Below are 19,800 nucleotides of genomic sequence, written 5' to 3'. Positions count from 1 at the left end.
CTACTGGTTAAAGCACTTGCCCCTTTATAGATTCCTCCTATACATACTCTCTCAGACACAATTAAAACATAGGTGGGGTGGGTGAAGGGAAAGAAAAAAATTGTTGTAAGTTGTGACTTTTAACCAGTAAGTTATGGATATTGTAAACATAATGCAGTTACCCTGCAACTCTGCAAGTGAAAGTACCTTGAGAAGGTAGACAGAGGCAAAAAGATTATCTCAGTTAAAACCTGGGGCAGGGACAATTGTCTTCCCAGTCTTTCCCTTCACCCACCCCACCTACGTGTTTCTTGTGTCTGAGAGAGTATGTGTAGGGGGACTTTATAAAGGGCCGAGTGTTTTAAACAGTAATGTTTTATATCAACAGTTCATAAATAGATCTTAGCTACAGTGAAACGATAGTTTATAGTAAATACTAACCCTTAAGTTTAGAAATCTGGCCCATGCTTCCCGTCAACCTCTAAAAGACAGGTTAATTTTGTATACTTTTATTTAAAAAACCCTGCAATGTTTGTGACAAGTCAAGGCACAGTAGGGATTGATTTCCAGTGCACTACCCCAATGATGGTTAATAGAATGAAGCAAAATCCTAATAGTCCAATATAGGCCGGTAGTCCACTGATGAGTCTCTACTTTCATTGGGAGTTCTTTGGGCACACAGTCAGTAGCAATCCCAACTCTCGGCCAAATGTTGATGGCTTAAGTCCTACCTCAAGACTGGATGGCCTACAAAAGGTGCATAACTGGTTGATTATCAATTTCGCCAACATGGCAAGTGAGAAGAATGGGTTTCCTTTTTAGCCAAAACCATATGACCTTCTTACAGTAGAAGATTCAGAGTGTAGATTCCTGCCATGAACAAATATCCTCCTCACACCAGGAGACTACCACATACATACATATACACACACACACACACACACACACACACACACACACACACACACACACACACACACACACACACACACACACACACAAAAGGTGTTTGCAATGGTTATTTGAACTCATGAGAACAGGTTACACCTAGTGTTACTGAGGTACTAATGAGGTGGTAAAAATGCATGGAAACACACTTTCAATGTCATCCTGGTTTCAATATACCCACATAGACTTGGTTGTAACTTCAGGTAGCTAGTAAGAGCAACAAACTTTGAAAATGGGTGCACAAGGTTCCGATCACATTACTCATTTTGGGAGTCTGAAGGACACCAGGCTGACGTTCCCATGCTGCACTAATAGGATGCTGCCATGTCACAGGTGTGCCCTCCAGAATGAAATATGAAATCGTGGCCCCCATCTGCCCTTTCCAGGTGGATGCAAGGATCCCATAGTTTGTAACATTCTTGCCTCTGACACCAAGGGAGTGCCGCATTAACAAAGGTGTCTTTATGGTCCTGTCTGCCCATCTGCAGTGGATATGAAAGATCTCATGATACTATTTCAAAGAGGAGCAGGGGATTCGTTTCCACTATCCATGCCACTATCTATCCTTTCGTCAAAGTGACAGAAAGGAGATTAGCTGGCAATTAACACATTACTGTTTGTGCGAGTGAACTGCACACACAAATTGGCTGCAGTGTTGGTTATATTGCAACACCTCAAGAGTTCTTCATTGGCTGTAAAATTCTTTCAGAAGTTTTGTGGTCATGAAAAAGTCATAAATACAAGTCTTTCTTTCCTTTAGGAGCTTCCATTACCCAGTGCAGCCTTCATTCACTGGTTGCATTCCCACATGATCAACAGTGCCTGTGAACTTAACTTCCGACTCCATCTTGCCTCCATCACTAATGCTGCCTGTTTCCACCTTCATATATTGCTTACCTCTGCCTCAGATTTCCCCCACCACTTACTACACAGAAGCCCTCATCCATGCTTCGGCTATCTCCTGGCTTGAATATTCCAACAAGCCTCTGGCAAGTATTACACCTTTCTTTCATGAAAAATCTAATGTCTGTGTTACAGCTTGCACGGTTTGTCCATCATGCTGTGCTCACTGGCCTACTCTAGCTCCAATTGCAGCAATCCTTCAATTTCAAAATTCTCAGCCTTGCGTTCAAACGTAGATGTGACTTAGTCTCTTTCTCTATCTAAGTTACCTGCTCTACCATCCAGAAACTTGAAGGAAAACTGCTTGTGGCTCTCCCCAAAGCCCTTCCCTCCACCGTTTGTGACTGATTTTTATCTAAACCAAGCTTGTGGTCACGTGTCCTAATTGCTATGTACTGTATTTTGTTTGACAACATTCCTGTAAAAGTTCCTTGTGGTGTTTTACAATGTTGAGATTACTACTCAAATGCAAATTCCTATTTTTAATCCTTTAAATTAACACCCAATACTTGGACAGTATTCAGAATAAAGGTTTTCTCTGCCCCCGAATTTCCAATGGCGTCCACTGTTTCTTAACTCTTATTTTTTACTAATATAAAATGTGACAAAAAACTTGAATGTGGCACTTAAGTGTGACAGATAGGAAATGCGTGTTAGACTTAATATATATCCAAACACAACAGTTCCGTGTGAACCTGTCTGAAACCTCAACCACAAAGTTAACAGCAGAACTAAAATGTTCTTTGTAACTCTTGAAATGAATATGGAATGCTATACATCATTGCTTTTAAAGGGCAGATCATCTGCTATGCACAACGTCTTTGGCTCTGGCAGAAAGATGGAGAATACAGTTTGAGATGTGCAATCACTGGGGTGCTGGCACCAATCAGAAGCAGTGCTGCACCGTACTGCTCGTGCTCTCCATCTCTCTTCCCCACCACCCCCCTCAGAGATGATGAAAGAATTATGACATCACTAGAACTGCTGGAGAAGCAAGTTGGCTGTTCCCTGAAGTTTCTTGGAAGGAGATTAGAGTGCCTCCAAATAAATACTTCTGCCAAGTGTGCAAGCCAGGTTGGAGCAACGTTCGGAACTGGAAAGATGTTGACTACCCCAAAGTGGCAAATCACATGAATAGATTATTCAGACTTGATAGGAGACCCATGTATCCTGTCAGCCATTTTTAACTAAGTAAGCACTGCTGCTTTACATCTGGTCAAACAGATAGTTCATGAGAAGTTAATTCAAATGAGCTAATGGATAATTTCTTATAAGTCAGAGCAAGGTGCTGAACTTTGATTTGGCTTTTGGGTATCAGGTCCATCTTGGATGCGTTCATGTCAATCTTATTGGGGGTGAGGGGGCAGCAAGACATGGAACATGCTCAAAATAAAAAAAAAGAGAATTCTTCATGTCTAATGACAGCAGTCAACAAGAGGAACATATTCATGAAAACCCAATGGGTTTCAGTTCCTTGCACAATGTGCAAAAAAAAAACCTGTCACTAACATTTAAGTAAAACAATTCATAGCAAGACCAGTCAAGGAACGTCCTGTGAATAAAATATTCCATTGATCAAAACACATTTTTGTTCCAAACTTATGATATTTAAGATGACAAAATTTCCCACATTACATTAGTAACCGTTTTAACAAAAAGGTACTTAATTCATTGTAAAACACCTTGAGATGTCATGAAATCATGGACGATATTGCGTTAAAAAAAGCAAAAAGAAAATACTTCAGTATTTTGCCTTTTCTCCATTAAACTGAGGTCCAGCTACTCCTTTGAATTTCTTGTGACAAGCACATTTTAAGATTACAAGAGAAGTGGTTTGAGATCTCTGAAGTTTAACGTCACAATTTTTCTCATCCATTTTAAATTTATTAGTTGGCACCTTTCTCCACCTTGATCAAACAGTCAAAGTACTAACAGGCTCAGAGTGTAGAGACAAACTAGACTGAAGAGCATGAACCTCCATAATATTCTAGCCATGTGCATCAGGAAAGTTATGATCAGCTCTTCTTCCTGAAGAGGAGCTTATGCCTGAAACAGCAACTCTCCTGGTCCTCAGATGCTGCCTGACCTGTTGTGCTTTTCCAGCACCATACGCTTGGACGCTGATCTCCAGCATCTGCAGTCCTCACTTTCTCCCACTTGTGATAGTGAACAGGTTTTATTTATAACAGTCTTAGCTCTTCCAATTTAACTCTTAGAGTGAGGCAAACTGAAGAAAGAAAGAAATCTACAGAAGAATACATTGAGGTTCGAGGACATTCAGACTCTCACTGACCACATCATTTGTATTTGCTGAGAGTTGTGTCACATGCATTTCAACTGAGTGCATGCAAATAACCTCTTTGCTTGTAGTTAAGCAAAGTATAGCTACACTGCAACCACTGACACCAACCCTGAACAGCTCATCAATAAGGATCTTCACAATTTTCTGAATAGGAGAGTTTTCACTGCATTTCTGGGGCTCTGAATGCTTTGGGGTAGTGCAGTTTGTGTCAGAGAACAAATGTTGTAATCTTTGAGCTGTCAATTTCACCAACAAGGATTGAATGCACAGTCCAGCAGTGGAGCCTCCAGGGTGTGATAAGAGAGAGTGTCTCGTTCTCAACAAGACCTCATGTAAAGGCATTACACTTCCTCCATAACTGGAATTTCAAGAAGAGGCCAGCATACAAGTGAGGTCACCCAGATCCGACTGGTCACTGTATAGTGAATGGATGTGGCCTATGGGAATTGGCTACAAGATTCAAGGCAATCCACCTGGTGGCAAAAAGGCTGGTTGCCCCACTCAGACTTAGACCTGTGAAGCTGAAAGACCCAAGTTACACCCAAGGAGACGACAGGGTATGCCCGGGACCACAAAACTTCAATTAACCATGATCCTTCATCTGCAAACTGGTTAGCATCAGCACAAACAAAACCAGAGCAATCAGTTGTCTTCCCGCCTGTGATGAGTGTGTTTGACTGCAGGGGGGAAATCAACAAGACTTCTGGAGAAGAGACAGGACAAGGCCTCAGGCAACTGTCCGTGTGGAGTTTGCACATTCTCCCATATCTGCTTGGGTTTCCTCTGGGTGCTCCGGTTTCCTACCATGGTTCAAAAATTTGCAGGTTAGGTGAATTGGTCATGCTAAATTACCCATAGTGTTAGATGCATTAGTCAGGGGTAAATATGGGTAGGTTACTCTTCAGAGGGTAGGTGCGTACTTGTTGGGCCAAATGGCCTGTTTCCATACTGTAGGGAATTTAATCTAATCAAGGGTTATCAGCTCGAAATACTTCATTATAATGATGTTCATATAAAAAGGGTCCACACTTGGAAGGTCAGAGTTTTCTTTACCTTTACAGCTTTTGATCACCTGAATACCTGCAGTGTGGAAGTAGGTCAGTTGGACCATAGAGTCCACACCGATTCTCCGAAGAGCATCCCATCTCTGTAACCCTGCATTTCCCATGGTTAAGCCACCTAGCCTGCACACCCCTGGACACTATGGGCAATTTATCAGCCCCAATCCACCTAACCTGCATATCCTGATGGCTGCATTTGAAACGCGTTCATAAAACTTTCACTTTTCCAGCACCGTTTCCTCTCCACTTCCCCATTCGATCGGCAGTGAGATTTCAATTGACTACACAAAAACACACATTAAACCACCAGGTGCACAAACTCATACAGCCATTTTTTTTCTAAGCAACCCCAACATGCCCAAAAAGTAAAGTTTCTGGTACACTGGGATCTCTGGGCAGAGGATAGTCAGTAATGGCAAGAATGAACAGATTGCTACAAGCACCTTTCATTACCTCATAACATCTCAAGTACTTTTGAAACATTACTGCTGTTAAAAAAAAAAGGAAACAGCAGTGACCAAGTTGCACAGAGGAAATTCCCACAAACAGCAGAGAGATAAGAGGATGAAATGGCTATTATCAGCAATGTCTCATGTGGGAATGGTTATAACTCCAAGGAGACACTCTCCTTTCTTTCAAATCGTAACATGGGATCATTTGCATCTACCAGAGGACAGAGCTTCAGTTTAAAATTTCAGGCTGAAAAGAAACACTTCCCACAGTGCAGCACGCCAGTAACATCCTGCTGGACAGTCAACCTGAACTCAAATGCTGTACTCAAACCTCTGCAGTAGAACTTGACCATACAAACCTAGTGAGAGTCCGACCACTGCATCACAGTTGCCGGAGTCTTGTAACTGGTTCAACCACTGCAATCTGAAAATTATCCACATTAAAACAGCTACTGAAAACTGTGGAAGTGGTATCTTTTAAGTGTTAAGCAGCCTTACTGAATACAGAACTGTACATCAAGTCAAGTGATGGTACACAACACTCAGACACATGACTTGGCTTTAGAAATTTACATTTTTTGTTTTAGCACAGGCTCTTTTGCTGTCTATTCAAGCTTAGTCCAGGCAACAGTCCAGGTTTTATTTTTAAGAAATGTTTACTAACAGTATTCACATGATGGTAAGCTGCAGAGCTCCATGAACTGTGATTCAAGAGTTTCAACATGGAATCCTATCACATGGTCACCGAGGTCATATGACATGGCAGCATACCTCAGAGACGCGCGCGCACACACACACACACACACACACATCCCCCTTTTCACTACAATATTCAGATTTTAAAAAATCTGCATCTCAGTTGGTTTCAATTCACTCCAAAACATTGAAAAGTACATAACTTTCTTAATCATAGGACTACTGAAACCTCTAAACTCTTCAGAACTGCCAGGTTGTTTATAATTTGCCATCTTAGGCTGTAGAGATAATAGCATTTTTTTTTTAAAAAAACAAGTTACAGCAAGTTAAAATCACTACATAAATGGTTGAAATAAATCATAAGACAGATACTCAATGTAGCCACTTTTGATCATTTAGACTGAAAGACATCTTCTAATCAAGTGCTTGTGTGCTTGACATGGAATGAAGTTTAAACAGAAAAGATAAAAGGAGTGGGTAAAATCATCCAACATTTCAATAAGATCACGTTCAATTCAAACAAATGTTGATGGGGTATATTTGGAGAGGGAAAGAAATCCAAAAAGCACATAACATTCGAAGGTTCCCCTTAAACAAACCACTATTAAATAAACAAACCGCAGCCCGATTCACATGGAAGTGAGTCAAGGTGACATTACCTCCTCGGACACCTTCAAAGGGATAAAATAACGCAACCAACAGGTTCATGAGGACCGCCAAATTGAAGGAGATGCTGCTCCAAAAGGTCATGTTACGTGAGCACCAGTACAAAACTGGCTGTCCTATTAAAACAAAACCAGAGTAAATGGAGAACATGGGGAGTTATTCATGGCTGAATCATAGTTAATACATTAATCTTGTTGTAGACTTATTTTAGAGATACGCATCTGATAAAAAATAGCACAAGTACTCAAGATAAAAGTTAAATGGGGTTCAGCGTTACTTGCCACTTACCAGTCTAAGCCTGAATATTGTTTAGGTTTATCTAATGTTGGCACAGACTCCTTTACCATTTGAGGAATTAAGAATGGACATTCTTAACATTGTGTAATCAAAGGTTTCCAACTCCGACCCGATGCTGGACTGAAGACTATTGAAGAAGCAGCTGAAAATGGACCTTGCACATGGTGCTGAAGAGCTCAAGAAAAGATGTCATGGGCTGGATAATTGGCCTCCATCAGTCACAAGAGACTTTCCTATCTTTGTGCTAGGAAAGTCTCCAATCTGTGAAGAGCTCACCCCCAGTTTTCATTAATTTCAATTTTTCTCTGGCTCCTTGTTATCACACAAGATCAAATGCTGCCTACATGGCTTGTCTTATCTCTGAAATTCAATTCCTTTGTTCATTTTTGGACAAAAGACTGCACTGAGGTCCGGAGCCAAGTGGTCCTAGCAGAACCAAAACTGAGATTTCCGAGTGGGTTATTGTGAGAAAGCCTGTTTGGTGACACTGCTGTTGAAACTTTCCATCACCTGGCTACTGATGGTGAATGAAATGATGGGTAATCATTGCCCTAATTGTGTTTTGTCCGTTTTTTGTGCAATGAACATACTTGTGCAGTTTCTTATTTTGTTGGGTATATGTCAGTGTTGGAATTGTACTGAAACAGGTTGGCCAGACATTGTGGCTAGTCATGGAAGGTTGTTGTCAAGGCACGTAGCTTTTGGGTTTTCGATGCATCCAGCTTTTTCTGGATTTGGAGTGGAGTGCATCAGATAGGCTGAAGACTGGCATCTGTGATGGTGGGGACCTCCAGAAGAGACCAAAAGTGGATTATCGATTCATCACTTATGCTTTAATCATGGTTGAAAACTCTTTGAAATTTCCTACTTTGAGGTGTTGTGCATACTCCATGGCAAAGTATTTTCAAGACTGAAATCGAAAGGCTTTGATCTCTCAGAGAATCAAGGAATGTTGGACAGAAAAGTGAGTTTGAGAAAGAAGATCTGGTATGATCATATCGCCCTTCTAGTAAATCTGTGCTACATTCTAATAAGGCCAATGTGTATGCCCCAAGGTAAAGCGCCTGAAGCCAATGTTGCATTCCAGATGGTATTCCAAGCAAGACTCTGTACAACTGAAGCTTACATTCTTTGTTTTTGAATTCCAACCACTTTGAGATGAAGGCCAAGACACCACAAGTATTTTGACTCCATTGTAGCTTGTTTTGGATACCGATCATCCTCCTCCCTGTCTTAACATACCTCTAGAGGGGTTGGATATCTGCAGGACACTTGTCCATCAGCTTTGAACAAGTGGTGTCCAGGTTTTTTTGAAAACTGAGCTATTTTTATTTTTTTTAAGTTAGGTAGGTTGCACAGCTGTAACATTAGACCAATGCTTCAAACAAACATCTGCTGAAAATTGCATGGAAATTAACAGCTATTTTACGTAGTAAAGGAGGTGCAGTGCCCCTACCCTCTGAGCCAGGAGGCCTTGGTTGAAGTCACATCTGTTCCAAAGATGCATAATGACATCTCTGAACAGGCCGATTAGAAAATACCAACAACACTCCATCAATGACTATAATGGGGATGGAATATGACTCATTCACAATAGTTCATAAGCACAGAAATGAAAAGAATTAGTAATGGGCACCTGGAAAGCCAAGACTCAACATTTGGTCTGCTGGTCCAGTGGACATGATAGTAGTGTCATCCCTGATGAATTTACCCAGAAAGAAATGATGCATGTTCTGCACCATACAGAGGAACCTCTATTATCTGAGCAACACTGGGGTGGAGAATTTTGCTCGACAATTGACCGTTCATATAATCAAATGCCGGGTAACAGTTTAGCTAAGCATCGGGACCTTGCAATCTTGCTGGATAATCCAAAATTTGGATAATCGAATGCCAGATAATTGAAGTTCTTCTGTACTTCAGACAGGAAAATGAAAAGCAGCCAAAGATTTCTTTGGTGAATTAAACCTTGGTACAGTGATCAGTGGAGATCCTATTCATGAAGGTGGCAGAGACAGACTAGAGCAGCATGATAAAGATCTTGGCATATATTGATGCACCTGTTTCATGTAATGTTTGAAACGGTTACAGTTAATCGACAATGACTGTACAAGAAAGCCTCTTCGGAACATCATGACAAATTGGTCAAACTATCTTGGCCATCGGCAGCTCATGTGATTTGTTCAAAGATTCTGATCATAGGTTAGTTTCCAAAAGATATATTAGTGCAGTTGAGCAAGTGTATAATTTTTACAAGAATGCCAGCTTCACTCTGGGTAAATTGCAGAAACACCCTCTCTTTCACAAGAATTACACCTTCAATTGTGTCATCAGAAACCAAGTGAACCCAATTAAACATCCAACTCAGCAAACTGAAGGAACTAATCTTTGAGGTTTTCCAGAATCGGAGTAATTAGAATCGCACTCCAAGAAAGATGGCAAGTGAAGGCACGAGGAGCCGTTTAATGTGTTTTACAGGTAGGTCCTGACCAGGAATCCTGACTGACCAAATTTATTGACATTTAGCAGTTTCCACTCAAAAGGGTTGGTCTTCAATTTCCACAGGTTGTGACATGTGACATGCCATCAACTCAACTGAGAGCTGACAAAACTCATCACGAGTCCAGCTGCCCATTTCATGTGCTCACGTATCATCCCTGGGGACTTCAAGCCATTGATCGGTCTTCAAAAATAAGCATCTTAACAGCTAAGCTGGAGAAGAAGCTTACTCTATAATACGAATTCACAGTGGGCATCTAAAAATAAAATGCAGTTCAAAGCAACTTCCAAAAAAAAAAGATGAAAGTTCAGTAAAAATTAAAGGCAAATAGACTAGCTATTTATATCAGTTCACTAAACAAAGGCATTATGCTCTGTGCTTTTAATTGCATTGCAGAACTTCATAACAATCACGTATGCCTTCTTATCCAATAACTTGCTTCTCATCAATAATTGCCCCTCTGTGACAAACAAGTCAACTGAGAATGGTTTGAACAGTTTAACCTTCAGATATTTTAACAAAAAGTTAGTTTTTTTTAAAAAACCCTTTCTTCTGAGAGAGGACCGTATATTCTGCAAAAATTATTCAGCATTCAAGATTTGATTCTTATGTTAAAATAATTCAAAGGCATTTAGTGGCAGAAGCTTATAACTCGCCTCACAAATGGGAGAAACCAAAACCTTATAACAGAGACACAAACCGTTGTCTATGTTGTTATTTTTTTAAAAAAAAATCTATCCAACGAGTTTCTTAAAAGCTCTACAATATCTATGTTTTCAAATATTCAGTCAATTCCTTTTGAAGGTTACGAAAGGGTTTAAGAGGGATATGTGCCAAATGCTGACAAATAGGCCTAGGTCAGATATTGGGATGTTTGGTCAGTGCTGACAAGTTGGACTGAAGGGTCCGTTTCCGTGCTGGATAACTCTTGTGACTATTGGATCAGACCAGACCACAAAAATGCTTGAAAAAGAAAACCCAATATTCTCCATATCTGCATTGTCTGTTGTAGGCTTGAACCAAGACACAGTGTTATTTACCATCACCTTGACATCAAACAAGGACAGTACTCAGAGGTGTCACTCACCACCATGGAGTGAGTATAGGTTTTAAAATTCTCCTTAGCAAAGTTGGAATAAGACCAGCATTACCCAACCAGAAACAGATCCGAATTGATATTTAAAAAAATTCAATTTTGTAAAATAAAATCTAAACATCCGATTGATTTCGGTGAACGTGTAGTGTTGTGACCAAATCTGGAGAATTACATAGTCTCTCAGGTCCCACTACTTCACAGGTCACAACACTGAAGAGAAAGAGTTTTCCTGGTTCCCAAAAGTTTGGCGGGGGAGGGGGCAAGGGGTGCTTCTGAGCCAATTGGTTATTCTTGAAGACAAAAAGGATATGACACAATATTCTAAAATATATTGTTCCTGACATTCTGGCATGTATAGTCACATCACTAACCACGCGTGACTGTCTCTGAAGTCTTGGTAGACACAGCTAGCTCAGGAACTGCAACATTGAGAAGTTCCTTCAATCACTGTTTCATTGGAACAAATTGGGTGGACCTTTTTCCTGTTTAAATCAGATAAGCAGCTCTTCTTCCCAGACTTTTTGCTTGCCAACTGAAGACCAGATAGAACACAAACCTCCCCAAGCCAGCAATTGTTCGAGCAGTCCCTGCAGGGTCTACTGCAGTATATCCGGTCACGTGATTTCCAGTTTTGTTTAAAATATTTCCAGTGTCCACAATGGCCTTTCAACAACATTTAAATAAACCATTACAGGTATTACCATTAAACTTGCAAGAAACGCATTATTCCATAATCCTTCAACATTTAAATCCTCCATCAAACATGGAGCTTGTTTGTAGCTCTGGAAGGAGCCAAAAATCAATCCAGACAGATTTGGGCAAGTACCCTAGGTTTCAGCAAATACACCATTCTTAGAGTGTTGTGAGGCTTTGCAACACAGATCTATCAACCTCTTGGGGGTTACCATTGATCAGAATCTGACTGGACTGGTTGTATAGATGCTGGTGACAAAGAGACTGGGAATTCAGCGGTGAGCAACTTACTCCTGAGCCTCCAGAGTCTGTCCACCATCTACAAAGCACAACTCTGTGACAGAACACTCCCAACATTCCTGGATGAGTGGAGCTCCAAAAATGCTGGAGAACATCCAAGATATCATCCAAGATTGGCACACATCTTCAATATCACTCCCTCACCACCTCTCTCAGAATGGAGGCAGCATGTACCATTTATGACATGTTCTGCAGTAGTCCATCAAAGCACGTTCAAGGGAAGTCTTCAAACTGCAACCTCTACCATTAAAGGATATGGGAGCAGCAAGCACACCGGAACATCAACTCAATCTTGCCCCCGTGCCACAAACAATCTAAGCTTGGATCATCGTCTCTTGGTCAGAACCCTGGAATCCTTTTCTAACAGCATGGTTGGTGCCCCTACAACTCAAGTATTGCACTGTGGTTCACCACCACCTTCAAGGGCAGTTGGGGTGGCACCATGCAACCACATTACACAAAGGAGTTTTTTTTCAAGAAAAAAGGGTGGAGACTGCTTCGGAATTAAATCCTTCAGGATATTAAGTTTATAGTGGGAACACATCAAGCAGATGTTGTTTATACAAGGGGCTTGGGAAGAAAAGAACAAAGACTGATCCTAGCTGTTGACTCATAGCATCAACTGCAGAGTACAGAGGCAGGTACCTTGGTCAGACAGGTACAAGCATTGGGCTGCACATGTTTTACATGTATGGAGAGAAGGAAACAAAGAGTATCAAATCTTTGTACATGTTTCCCCACTGTCAGGATTGCCCTGGATGATTTAAAAACTAATCGCCATGATTCTGTTCTGGCGCTCAGTTGAGCTCATTTGGCTGGATGCCTGACTTGCAATGAAAAATGACACCAACAGCATGGGTTCAATTCCTGCAATGGCTGAGGTTACCATAAAAGGATTTTCCTTCTCAACCACACCTCCCCCCTGAGGCATGGTGACCCTCTCTAGTGAGGGAGCAGCCCTATGCTCTGCTAAGGCTAAAAGGCAAAACAGGAAACCTGGGGAAAATTCATCAGGGAAATTAAAAGAAAATTCTTGAAGCAGGAAAGCATTCAGTTTTCAATGTCTGAGATGGAGCATATAAAAAAAAAGGCTGTTTACTTCAATTTGGCCAGTCAGATAAATGACTGTGGAAATGCAGGTGGGACAGTATGGATGCATTGGGCAACCAAAACTGAGGGGGGTATGGGGGGCGGTTTGGACCCAAAGGTCACATGGCAATACTTCCAGGATTATGGCCATGTAGAAGTTGGCAACTACAGCAGAGGGAGACGCTTCATGGCTCAATCTATCATGACAGTCCTGTTCAGAAGCTAGGTCACACTATTCTGCTTGAACGCAATGCAGTTTGATTCTGCACATTAAGTTCACAAGTATCAGGCACAGCTGGCCGTCAGTCTGCTGCAGGCTGACAGTGCACCTGCAATGTGACATGAATCCTCTCAGCGGGCTCTGCATCTGGACTTGGCACTTTTGGTGTCGCTTGGTGGTTAAATTAACAGGTTCACGTCACCTGTGATAAAGAACAAGTACACAGTCACGCAGGTGCCCAGAGGACAGGAAACGTGAATCTAGCGACAGAAAATACAAAAAACTGACCAGATACTTCTAAGAATCAATGTGGTTACGAGGGCAGAACGTAGACTGGGTACTCTGATGGTTAATTGGCAAATAGCTAGTTAGTCAAGCTGAAGGAGACATAGGAACATCAGGGGACTGGTGCTGAACCTGTGACTCATGCAGTGTCCTATAGAGTCATTGACAGGTACAGCACGAAAACAGAGCCTTCTGTCCAACTTGTCCACACTGACCAGATGTCCTAAATTAATCTGGACCCATTTGTCAGCGTTTGGCCCATATCCTTATCAACCCTTCCTATTCATGTACTCATCCAGATGCCTTTTAGATTTTGTAATTGTACCCGTCTCAACCACTTCCTTTGGCAGCTCATTCCATATATGCACTGCCCTCTGCATTAAGAAGGTGCCCCTTAGGCCCCTTTTAAATCTGTCCCCTCACATCTTAAACCTATGCCCTCTAGTTTAGGATTCCCCTAGCCTGGCTAAAAGACCTTGGCTATTCATCCTATCTATGTCCCTCATGTTTTTATAAACCTTAATGATGTCACACCGAACCTCAAACACTCCAATGACAATAGGCCCAGCCTCTTCCAGTAGCTAAAACCCTCTAACCCTGGCAACCTCCTCATAAATCTTTTCTGAACCCTTTCAAATTTCATAATGTCTTTCCTACAGCTGGGAGACCAGAACTAACAGTATTCCAAAAGTCAAGTAAACAACATGGCTAACAGTACAATAGAGGTCACAGAAAATAACGACCACAGTACATCAGGCTCTGGTCAGACTGCATCTTGTATATGGACTGTCGTCTTTGGTCAACCCAAGTTATATTTTCTGCCCCTCCACCCGTATCAGCCTATCTGAAAGTGGCACAGGGACAATGAAGGGGTCATTAAATAAAGTAGGCAACCTTCCCACCTCACCTCTTGTTGCGTGATTTTTAACTTCGTCCACCCCAGTCCAACACCAGCGCCCCCACATCATGGTGGATGGGGTAAGGGTTCAGGTATCACCTCACCCACCTAGGCCTATTGGGAACCTGAAAAGGCCAGTGAATGGACACTGAAGGGCCTCATCCTGCCTTGGCAATTCTGCTCCGTACACCAGGGGAAGACATAGGCAAGGCGAGTAACTTGGCAGCCTTCACTGCTGATGGGTAGGTTGGGGAGTGGAGTTGGGGGTGTAAGGGGAGGTGGGGAGAGGAGGTGGGAAAGTCGCATGGGGGTCTGTCGCACCCATTGGAGGTGCACCTTCCAAGGCCAGGCCCCACCTTTAATGCTTCCCCTCAACTCCAGCCCGCAATGGACACCGCAGGGACTGGTCAGATCAACCCTGCCTGAGCTTGTCTCTTCACAGATGAAGATCGAAGTTCAGCTCTAACAATGAAAGCTGCCCCCGGCACAATTTGTCACCGCCGGGGGGGGGGCAGCTAGGTTTTGGGCAGGCATCATTTGGACTGCCATCATTTCAGCCAGGGTGCATTAAATATTGCACTTTGCAAAACCCACATGATAGGAGGATCTAAGAGGGGAGTATGGAGGGGAGCCACAAGGGGCAGTTGCATGACTTAAATTACAAGGAAAGACTGGAGAGATGTGGGCTTTTCCAATTGGACAGGAAGTCTGAGAGGAGACCTTATTGAGGTATCCAAGAAAAGTGGAAACAATGAATGCAAATACAACAATAAATTTCATTCCGTATTGTGGACAAAGGACACAGTGGAATTAAAGGGCAGACTAAGGAAAGAAGGGTCAATTAAGAATCAAAATAGCAGACCTAACAGAGTGAACAAAAGTAGTGTAGACCATTTGTGCATGTGCACTTCAGACTCATAATGAAAGACTTTAGTAATGTAGGAGCCCACACAACTGAAGGGAAAGTGACAGTGGAAGATTAAAAATTGGCTAAGAGATAGATAGCAGAGAGTCGTTGAATAGTTGTTTTCAGCGGAGGGAATTAAATAGTGGTGCATCACAGAGGTTGATAATATGATAACACATCCCTTTGATAAATATTAATGACCTGGGTGCGAGGAACATAATTTTCAAATTTAATAGTGTCGGAGAAAACCTGTAAACTGCAAAGAGGATAGTAATGCACTTCACAGGGTGAGGCAAATGAAATGGGCAGGCACATGAAACCCAACACAGAACAGAGAAATTATACATTTTGGCAGCAAGAATAAGAGAAGGCAAAGGAAAACATATCATACAATTTTGAGAGATGCAAAAATAGAGATACCAGAGTACTGGAAAGCAGCAATATAAGTGATAAGCCTGTTCAAGACAAAATGCATAAGGTATTTTTGACATTATTACTAAAAGTATACAATGCAAAAACAAGGGTATTTGGCAAAACCATTTCTAAAGTATTATTTAGGCCTCAGCTTGAGCATTGCTGTGATTTTCCACATCTTACGAAGGAGGTCAAAACCTGAGAGAGGGGATGTAGAGAAGATTTACAGGTTTGCAGTACTTTAATTATATAGGGAAATAAAATAACATGTTGTTATCCTCAGAGGAGATTTGACGGAGGTGTTTAAAATCCTGAAGGATTTTCATGAAGTAAATAAGGAGAAAGATTGTTTCCAGTGGCAGAGGACTCAGATTTAAGGTGAATGGTGGAACGACCTGGAGAGATTTCATTCTCTTTCAAAGCCACCGCACGTTATGTTCATCTGGAGTGCACTGCCTGAAACGGTGCTGGAATCAAGTTAAACAAAAAACTGCAAGAGGAAAATTGGATATATATCTGGAAAGGGGAAAATATGCAGGGTTTTGGGAGAAAGACAGGACAGCAGGTTGAATAGGATAGCTTCTTCAAAGAAAACGAACAGAAATAGTGAGATGGCCAATGGCCGTCTTGGATGTTACATAATTCTGAGTTGTGCAATGTAATCGTGATGTTGTAGTGGGAAGGGAAGTGAAATACGATGCTCTCCTTCATAAATTATTTGACAAAGCTCAATGCTCAAAGAGCAGTCAAATGAATAGAAGGTCCTGTTAATTTCACAAAATAAGTAAGATAAAAGAAACTAAAAATGAAAGGTGATGGAAGAGCAAGGGAGCATCATGGCAGAGGTCTGATAGTTATGCCCTCGATACTTAGAAAATATTGCTTTTTAATTACTCGCAGGTACAGCCTGTTGTCCAAGATAGGGTATATTAAAATGGTATATGTGTTAAATGGTAATTGGTTCCTTTTAATTATCTCCCCACCCGAGAGACAATTCCCTCAAGGTGTTGTCACTGCATTGCACAAGGAGGATATTACAGGCACATTTGAAAAGATGCATTGACTACTGAGCGCGTAATCCTGCCTGGGCTCAAAACTTTCCCACGACCTTTCAAATGACTCTCCCTGTTCCTCAACATGGAAGTGATTGTCCTTTGAGAAGTGTAGTGATTTGGAGAGTTCAGAGGAGGGGAAATCCACCAAATGCAAATATTTAAACTAAGTTTGAAAACTCAGACTGACAGTTGTGAGCTACTAACAGCAGCATTGCCATATCAAATCATAGAGTTTGGGGGGGGGAAACACCCATAAATTCATATTCATTTGAACATCAAGTTAACGAGTCTGCTCCTTTCTGCGTACAAACAAGCTCTATGTTAAGAAGAAAATAAATGAAACCAAAGTGCGCGACAACTGTCCTCATTTCAAAATTTGTTTACACCTTAATTATACAGGCTAGGCGTGTATCCACTGGAGTTTAGAACACTTATTTCATTGCAACACAAGATCCTGAGGGAAAACAAAGACATGTGGATGCTGCCACTCAAACAAAAACAAATTGCTGGAGAAACTCCCGCAGGTCTGGCAGCATCAGTGGAGAGAAAGTAGAGTTAATGTTTGGGTCCAGTCACCCTTCTTCAGAACTGGGGTGGTCCCAAGGCGACCTGAGGCGTCCTGCGGATGTGGTCCAAGTAGATGTGGAAAATATACTGAAGGGAGTCACCCATTTAGGGCCCAGGATTTCTTTCTTGCAGAAGGCTGCGTGTGTTTGGATCGCTGTTACAAATAGATCCCTTGAATATTTTTCAGCAACGGTAGATAGATTCTTATTAAGCAAAGCAATGAAAAATTGTTGGGGGTAGGCAGAAAGGTGGAGTAAATCAGATCAGCTATGAATGGCAGAGCAAGTGTCATGGGCCAACTGATCTACTCCTGCTCCTAATTCCTATGTTTGAATGCTCTTACAATGGCCAGACCTTGTACAGCAAAAGGTATTGAACAGCCAGCTTTGGAAAAGCTCAATGACTTTTTTGCTCTGCTTGGCATGTAATCCTTGGATGAGTGCTATATGGTTAATCATGTCATCATTGCAGTTAAATGTGGTTTCTGTGTTTGCGTGCTGCAGTGCAAAATCCTGGCTCATCTCTGCAGCCTTTGTGGCTTCAGCAAGGGCAACAAATGAGCAGACTGGCACCCAGACTCTCTAATGCCCTCTGCCTCTATTGCACTCGGCTGAAGATCAAACTGGATCTACGATTGTTTTACTGGCTTGGCTAATCCGGAATTACCAATCTGAAACTTCAGATTCACTGTCCTTCTGTAGGATTCCTAATTGCACAGACAGGGACACCTAACAATTTCACCATAACTGGAGTGTTAGATTGTCCAAATTCGACTCATCGTGATTTCACTCCCCAATTGTGTTTGTTTCAGAACCACTATCATTTTTTCCATCCATCACATTTTAATGGAGAGCAGGTATCAATACCTGGATGATGTAGAGTTAATTCAGATCACTAATTTTTCCAGTTCCAAGGAAAGTCCAATCATGAATTCTGGTTCTCAGAGGAAACATAAATTGTTGTGTTTAATATATGTGCTGCCTGACATTGAATTAGGACTACTTGATACACAATGTTGTGTCTGACCATCCACACTCCGCGCACCTCCATGGTGCTTCCCCAATATTTCTCATGTCTCTGACGAAAAGCAAATTGCGAAGACAGTTTTAAGCCAGGAAAATACCCTGAGGTCATTGCTGGAGACATTCAAAAGATGGGCGCAACTATAGAAAACATGATCAACAGTGATCACATGGTTTGGCTGAGAGGTGCTAAAGGCAAAATGTTAAGTGAAGCTGCAGAAGAAGCGTTTAAGAGGCAATTTTGGAACATGGGGCTCTTACGGTTGAAGGCACAATCGTCAACCGCTCATAGAGAGGGGTGTTGGTGGTAAAAAAGTATAAGAGTAGCGAGACGATGAGGACTTTGAAAAAGGAGAGTGAGAAATGCAACTTCCGAGCATTGGAAAAGTGGCAGTAAATGTAGATCAGTGAGTAGAAAGGTGACTGGCAGTTAGGATTGGTTGAAAGATAGGTTACAAACAGAGTTACGTATAAATACGTTTCAGGTTTCAGAAGAAGGGAAAAAAAATTGCTTTCAGATTTGCAAAAGATAGGAGATCCTTCAGTGTTAAAAATTTAATTCATTCATGGTCGTCACATAAAATGATCTTGAAAGATTTTAGTAGAACAATTAGTGATTTGAAAAGCTGTTGAAGTAGTTTAAAATGGAAACCACAGTTAAGGACAAAAGAAACAGAATTATGAAATAGTTACATCACTTTCTATATATTGAGAAAGAGAAAGGCAAGCTAGACAATGTCAGACATCAGATTTCCAGGAAAAGCAGAAGAGGAACTAAGTAGTATGCAAATGATAAAGCATGAATAATGAGATAGTCTTACAACAGACCAAGTGCAACTTGTGCCCGTTGATCTTAAAAGGAGATCTGGTGAAGTAAACAGCATATCTTGTGAATTTTTTGACATTGCCAAGAGGTGGCTATCAAATGTACCACTACTGCTTACAAAGTGGTAGGATATACACATCCAATAGTATGACAATGGTGAATACTTCAACAAGGTCTTTTCTAATCAAGCTGGTCAAACATGTTATTATTACACACCTCTAGAGGAAGCTGCGTCTTGAATCTAAGCTTCCTGGTCAACAGGTAGAGACATTAACACTCTCACAAGAAATCTAACACTTCAAATACAATGTATTCAGCAGTAGTCAGCATGGATTGAGGAAGGGAAGGGGAGTGTTATTCTGCACACAACATTTTTTTGTTTTTTTAAATTCACTCATGGGACACAAGTATTGATGTCTGAGTCAACACTTATTGTCCAACCTTATTTATTCTTGAGGTGGTGACGGAAAGCTGCGTTCTTGAACTGTTCAATTCATTTGGCGTTGGTTCACTCAGCGCTGTTTGGGAGGGAGCCCCAGTATTTTTTCCCAACTTGGGATGAATAGTGATAGACCTTCAATCAGGATGGTTGGTAGCTTGGAGGGGAACTTGAAAGTAGTGGTG

General features: G+C 41.5%; 1 protein-coding gene across 1 annotated transcript in view; it reads right to left on the bottom strand.

Annotated features, from left to right (window-relative positions):
* LOC122559178 (inositol 1,4,5-trisphosphate-gated calcium channel ITPR1) overlaps positions 1 to 19,800 on the bottom strand; it is a 205,366-nt gene that overhangs the window by 34,180 nt on the left and 151,386 nt on the right. The window contains exon 31 of the mRNA XM_043708559.2: positions 7,001 to 7,123. Coding sequence (XP_043564494.2) covers positions 7,001 to 7,123 — 123 coding nt within the window. The remainder of the gene's footprint in view (positions 1 to 7,000; positions 7,124 to 19,800) is intronic.

This window comes from Chiloscyllium plagiosum, unplaced genomic scaffold (genome assembly GCF_037043375.1).
Source record: "Chiloscyllium plagiosum isolate Xiang-an unplaced genomic scaffold, Cpla_swu_hap1 HiC_scaffold_14, whole genome shotgun sequence".
NCBI classification, from domain to species: Eukaryota; Metazoa; Chordata; class Chondrichthyes; order Orectolobiformes; family Hemiscylliidae; genus Chiloscyllium; species Chiloscyllium plagiosum.
This window is presented reverse-complemented; position numbering and strand designations above follow the sequence as displayed.